Genomic DNA, 5,847 nt, shown 5'->3' on the forward strand with positions numbered 1-5,847 from the left:
CGGGGAGCGGCGGGTACGGGAGCCATGAAGGCCAAGAAGTCCTTCCGGCGGCGGAGGGAGGAGGACGAAGAGGAGGAAGAGGATGAGCAGGTCGCTGAGGAGGTCAGGTGGGTCGGGGTGCGGCGGAGAGCCCGGCTGGGCCCTGCGGAGACCGAGCCGGGGTTCTGCGTTCCGGGGTCTCAGCGTCCGGGCCGTGGGGGGGGAAGGGGTCTCTTTTCCCGAGCTCGGGGGTCGGGGCAGCACGTTGGCCCGTCCCCCGGGGCTGTCCGGCCCCTCCGGAGATGCGGGGCCTGCCCCCTCCCCGCTCCGGGCCTTGGGGCTCTGTGCCCGTTTCACCCCTGGAAAATCCGGGGTGAAGCGTCGGTCGTGGCGGGCAGTGAAAGGCGTGAATAGTTAGGAAAAGCGTCAATAGCTGGAGAAGTGAAGGATGCTTGTCAGGCTGTAGGGCAGGGGGTGGAGCCGGGTGATCTTTAAGGTCCCTTCCAACCCAAACCATTCGTGGTTCTGAACAGTGAAACTCAACATTTAAAGCTGCCATCAATTTGCTCCTGAGTTACTCGTGCACTGGTGTGACTTGACAACCAGTCCAGGTGCCTTGTACTCACTTGAGCTTCTGCTAATTGTGCTGTAAATTCAGGGCTTCGTTAGTTTTCCCTCCTCCTGAGACATGACTGTACTATTTCCTCACCTCGTGTCAGTCGTTGAAGGAGTAAAGGTGTTAATTCATCTTACCTAGTGACTATTACTGTGAGGAGAGTATTGTCTGCAGAGCTTAATGGACCAGGGATTCTTGGCTTGTTCTTCCCATATTGGTTCTTGTTAAAGCTTTTCAGTGTCTGGGTGCTTCTTTCCTCAGCTGAGGGAAGGCATCATGAAGGGGCAGATCCAGCAGATGCCACCTGTTTGGTTGGGGTTTTTTCTGATAAAATAAAAGTAAAGTAAAATAGAAAATATCTGTCTAGTTTGTAGCCAAAGTGAACACTGAAATGCAGAGATTTGGGGCAAAGTTTGTCTTGAAGATTCTGTGGTAACTGCCAAAAGTCAAATTAATTCATGGAAACCAAATCATCACATACTAAGTCAAATGTTGTTTTTTTTCTTCAGGTTAAAACTTGAGGAAGCCAAAGAAGTTCAGAGCCTCAGAAAGAGGCCCAATGGGGTGAGGTAAGGGCTGTAGCACCAAGGGTGTCAAGATGTCTTTTGTCCAACAGTGGAATGTACCAGTAAATGTCCCTCTTGTCCTGTGCCTCCTTTCAGTAGAAACCACTGCATGTCAAAGAGTGCCAAAACCCTGTTCTTGCCAAAATCATCACAATTTAGTGTTAATGCTGTGTGTGAGACCATCTGCTAGATTTGGAAGATAAAGGAGTGCAGTATTGTTGGTAATGTTTCTTTCCACTGAATTTTATTTACTTTATCCTCCTGCCTAGTGCTGTAGCTCTGCTTGTGGGAGAGAAGCTGCAAGAAGAAGCAACTCTTGTGGTAAGTGCTGAACACTTTCATCACTTGAGTGCTAAGATGTAAACATTGGTGTAGTACAAACCACTGTGAGGAGTCTGGTCTGGGGTAGGACTGATGTCACAGCTCAATACTTACATGTTTTCTGTGTTTCTATCCAGATCTTGTAGCATTAAACTAGAGGGAAGCTTCAGGGTTTCTCATGGTTTCTTATTTTACAGGATGACCCATTTAAAATAAAATCTGGGGGAATGGTGGACATGAAGAAGCTGAAAGAAAGAGGCAAGGACAGGTGGGTGCATATGAGCTCTGAAGATCTCTGCCTGGACTAGTATTAAATGACAGCTAATAATGAAGTAACCAGATGTGGTGTTGCTTTGAAGAGTTCAACATGATGCAGGTTGGCCAGTCACTGTGACTCTGACTTGCCAAATTACTTTATATCCAAAAAAAAAATCAACAAAAAGCAAAACAGACCAAAAAAAACCTCAACAAACCAAAACAAAAACCCATTCTGTTTTCTATTTAGGATTAATGAAGAGGAAGATCTAAACTTGGGAACTTCCTTCTCAGCTGAAACCAACAGGCGGGATGAAGATGCTGACATGTAAGTTGTGCTGCCTTGTGGCTGGGATGTTGAATTCAGTCTTGGAGGGGTCCTCAAAATGATCTATTTTTTTTCTGTTTCGGATGCTGAGTAGTCCCAGAACATCTTCCCAGTTCTCCCTGAAACTCACTTGGCTGCCAGGCTTTAGAGGACTTTTTCATGGTCAAAGATAGGAGGTGCCAACCAGTCAGCTTGGAATTAAATACCAGCAGGAGCCTTCCCTGCTGGTCGTGAAAGAGCTTGTAGGATGTGATAATTTCTTGGACAGTGGCTTCTTGCAATTGATGTCAGCTGAGTTGTTTTGGAGAGGTTATTCTTGCCTCTCTCCTGGCTATCAGGACAGTGATGCAGCTGTGCCAGCAGTGCTGCCACAGAGCAGGGCAAACAGGATTCAATTGTGTGTGTCCTTTGTGTGTGGCTGTTTAGGATGAAGTACATTGAGACTGAGCTGAAGAAGAGAAAGGGGATTGTGGAGAATGAGGAGCAGAAGGTGAAGCTTAAGAACGCCGAGGATTCTCTGTATGAGCTGCCAGAGAACATCCGTGTCTCCTCTGCAAAGAAGACTGAGGAGATGTTGTCCAACCAGATGCTGAGTGGTATTCCTGAAGTGGATCTGGGAATTGAGTATGTGGTTCACAGATCTGTTGGTTATGGCCTGAATTGCCAGGGTGAGCGACTGCTGGTTGGCAGAGCAGTGGGATGGCTGGATATACTGCCCCAGTTTGGCCCTGGGATGGGGCTGAGCCTTGTTCTGGGTTAACACAGTATCTGGCACAGATTGTTCTGCAGTTTTAGGGCTCCAGTGCAGCGCCATTGTATGCTGGGAAAAGGCCCTTAATTTTTGTGACTTGAATCTCCTTTCTGGAGGATCAGTCTAAGCCCTGCACTGAAAGAGGATGGACTAGAGGATGGGCTGTTCCCTTTTGACTTTGAAACAAAGCATCTATTCCTATAACATTGCCTCCTCTCTCAAGAAACACACCAAATATCATAGCAGTGCTGGTACTATCCCCAAAATCATTCACTTTGCACTTCTGTGCTTGTTACCCTTCCTAAATATGAATGAAAATTTTTTAATTTGTTTTTCTTCTAGTGCAAAAATAAAAAACATCATCTCAACTGAAGAGGCCAAGGCCAAGCTGCTGGCAGAGCAGCAGAACAAAAAGAAAGACAGTGAAACTTCCTTTGTTCCCACCAACATGGCCGTTAACTACGTCCAGCACAACAGATGTAAGTGTCATGTAGCTCTCCTGACCCAGGTGTGACCTTCTGTGCTGCTGAAGAAAAGCAGTTGGGACAGAATCTGATGCAGGAGAGATCAGTTCATGTATCAGCACAAGCAGTTGCCTGATTCCTTTTTCTGGGATGCTCATACAGACCCCATCTGGCTTGGTCTTTTTCTTCCATCCATCAGCAAGGAGAGGGACATATTACTCATGGCTTGACTTTCTGCTTTTGAACTCCCAGCTCACACTACCCCATAAATTTCAAGACTTTTTCTTTAAGTTGTGTCTTGAGCATGTGCTGGAAATGCTTGCCTTGTCTGTGATTCTAAATGATGGTTTATAATTGGGATAATCCATTTTGTAGGCTGCCAAAGTAGACAGGTGGTCAAGCAAACATAGACGTTACTAGACAGGAGTTGGGAATTAATTTCCGGGAGAGCCTCTCATACCACAGCCATCTGGAGGCCTTCTGCTGTGTCTAACCATGCTTACAGGAGTGGGTTGGAGTCAGATTTATGTGTTCTGAAGGAAATTAAGAGTCTTTGGGCCACTTTTGATGAAATAGTGCTATTGAAATTTGCTGTCTCCCATCTTGCCTGTATTGATTCTCCATAGAAAACAATGACAAGAATGCTGGTTCTGAGGGTCTGTTGTTTCTGCTGAAGATCAGTTGGAACAAATGCTATGGAAATATGTCTGTCTGAATAACACTGCTCCAGATAAAATTCCTTATCTGATGTTCTCCTTCTTTCAGTTTATCACGAGGAGCTAAATGCACCAGTTCGAAGGAACAAAGAAGAGCCAAAGCCCCGTCCTCTGAGAGTGGGAGATACAGAGAGGCCAGAACCTGAGCGTAAGATCCTAATCTGAAATGTCATGAGAGACACCAAAGCTCCCCAGGGGCCTTGCACAGAGAAATGATCTAGCTCTTATCTCCTCTTCTCCTGGTGCCCTGAGATAGTGGGGCAAGAGAGGCAATCTTAAGTCCATGAGAGGCTGATGCACTTGATGTACCCCAGTGAGGTCACACATGAAATCCTCTGGATTGAGGACCTCTTTAGGGATGCCCAAGGGTGGAGCAGCAAAGCTCACACCTGAAACATGTTGCCAAAGCTGGCTGACAAGGGTTTGGTGAAAGCTGGAACAGGAAGGGGTGCGAGGCTGAGGAGCAGTGACAGCTAAAGCAATAACCTGTCACATATAAGGGAAGTGGTGGAGTTAAGGAAACGGCTCTTGTGAAAGGACAAGGAAGTGTTTCCTTCTATTTCTTTCCAAGGATCTCCTCCAAATTGCAAATGTCCAGCCAATGAAGAAGCAACAGATTGAAGGGAAATTCAAGAGGTTGGAAGGACAGGAAATAATCCTTCTTTCTCTTCCTTTTGAAGGGTCTCCTCCAAATCGCAAACGTCCTCTCAATGAAAAGGCAACAGATGATTACCACTATGAGAAGTTCAAGAAGATGAATAGGCGATACTGATGAAGGTGGACTAAAGTCTTTGCAGTTGTTCTTTATTCTTCCATTAATAAAGGATTTATCAACACCCATTAATGAAGGTGTCAATGACCCGAAATGGAGTCCTGGAGAGTCACTACCTTCACGTGCTGGCGTTCCCCACAGAGCTTTTCTTCTGATCTTGTAGTGAATCAGTTGGCAGGTGATTGTGAACTCTGGTCAGTAAAAATCTTGTATATACCTTATTTTCACTTATAAAATTGATTTTATAAGAATGTGAGCTTTCATGGTTGGTATTTTTTAGTGAGAAAACAACCTTGCTTTTACAGATTCTTTCACCCTCTTAAAAAAAAAAAAAAAAAGAGATCCTTTAAAAGCAGCAGTGCTGTTTGCCTTGTAAATATAAAGGGAAGGTTTAATGCCAGTGGGCTTGATTCTAACTTTGTAAGAGAATTCTTCTTTGTTCCCAAGGGCTTTTGCTGTGCAGAATGTGTGGCTGAGGTGTTGCAGCAGTGTCTCTGGCTTGAAAATCCTTTGGGAACGACCACAGTGTGGGCTGTGCCTGGGCTGGGTCTGTCAGCAGCACAAGAAATAACAGCAGATAATGCAGCATCAGGGGTTTTGTATCTTCCGCCACTGTGTTTTCTATCTTTATCTCCCTGTAGGTTTATTTCTATAGTAGATCTCGCTGTGGTTGACTGTGGCTGTGAAGGAGAAGAAAATTGTATCAGGTTGTAACTGTTGAACTGGAGGAAAATCTGGTTTTCAGCTCTGAGGGCAGGGGGTGGAGGCTTCACAGCTGGTGTCAGCCCTGTCTTCTGGCAGGTCTGGCGTGCGGGAGCTTCCGAGATTTGCAACCTGAAAACAATAAAAGTGTTTTTAAGTGATCATAGATGTTGTTATTTGTGGTGCACTTGCCGTGGACTTCTTGGTGCTGGTGGTAACGAGGCCTGTACAGGTGTCAGTGCCCCTTCGCTGAGCAGTGGGAAGGCTGGGGTAGCCCCGGATTGTACTTTTCCTTTCCAGAAAAAGTGGAAAAGCCTCTTGACGAGCTAATTTTGAGTTTTACCCGAGGTCTGGACGCGGCCCTGCTGTGTTGAACC

General features: G+C 46.0%; 2 protein-coding genes across 2 annotated transcripts in view; both read left to right on the plus strand.

Moving 5' to 3' along the window:
* The first annotated feature begins 16 nt into the window (after positions 1-16).
* On the plus strand, positions 17-4,780 carry LOC104389841 (chromosome unknown open reading frame, human C9orf78). Its single transcript, XM_009998894.1, has 9 exons — positions 17-107; positions 1,105-1,164; positions 1,431-1,482; positions 1,680-1,750; positions 1,988-2,065; positions 2,492-2,689; positions 3,159-3,295; positions 4,046-4,144; positions 4,677-4,780. Exons 1-9 carry the CDS (start codon positions 25-27, stop codon positions 4,766-4,768), a joined length of 870 nt encoding a protein of 289 aa, XP_009997196.1. The 5' UTR covers positions 17-24; the 3' UTR covers positions 4,769-4,780.
* Positions 4,781-4,861: 81 nt separating this feature from the next.
* Positions 4,862-5,847, plus strand: part of LOC104389935 (torsin-1A-like) — a 5,804-nt gene continuing 4,818 nt past the window's right edge. Inside the window, exon 1 of the mRNA XM_009998994.1 lies at positions 4,862-4,962. Coding sequence (XP_009997296.1) covers positions 4,862-4,962 — 101 coding nt within the window. The remainder of the gene's footprint in view (positions 4,963-5,847) is intronic.

This window comes from Chaetura pelagica, unplaced genomic scaffold (genome assembly GCF_000747805.2).
Source record: "Chaetura pelagica isolate M959 unplaced genomic scaffold, ChaPel_1.0 scaffold405, whole genome shotgun sequence".
In the NCBI taxonomy this organism is placed as follows: domain Eukaryota; kingdom Metazoa; phylum Chordata; class Aves; order Apodiformes; family Apodidae; genus Chaetura; species Chaetura pelagica.

Bases quoted from the DNA above. Each gene is read 5' to 3' on its own strand.
- LOC104389841 (XM_009998894.1), top strand. From the start codon at position 25: ATGAAGGCCAAGAAGTCCTTCCGGCGGCGGAGGGAGGAGGACGAAGAG. The intron at 2,066-2,491 runs GTAAGTTGTGCT...GTGGCTGTTTAG, and splicing joins CGGGATGAAGATGCTGACAT to GATGAAGTACATTGAGACTG. The intron at 4,145-4,676 runs GTAAGATCCTAA...TTCCTTTTGAAG, and splicing joins AGAGAGGCCAGAACCTGAGC to GGTCTCCTCCAAATCGCAAA.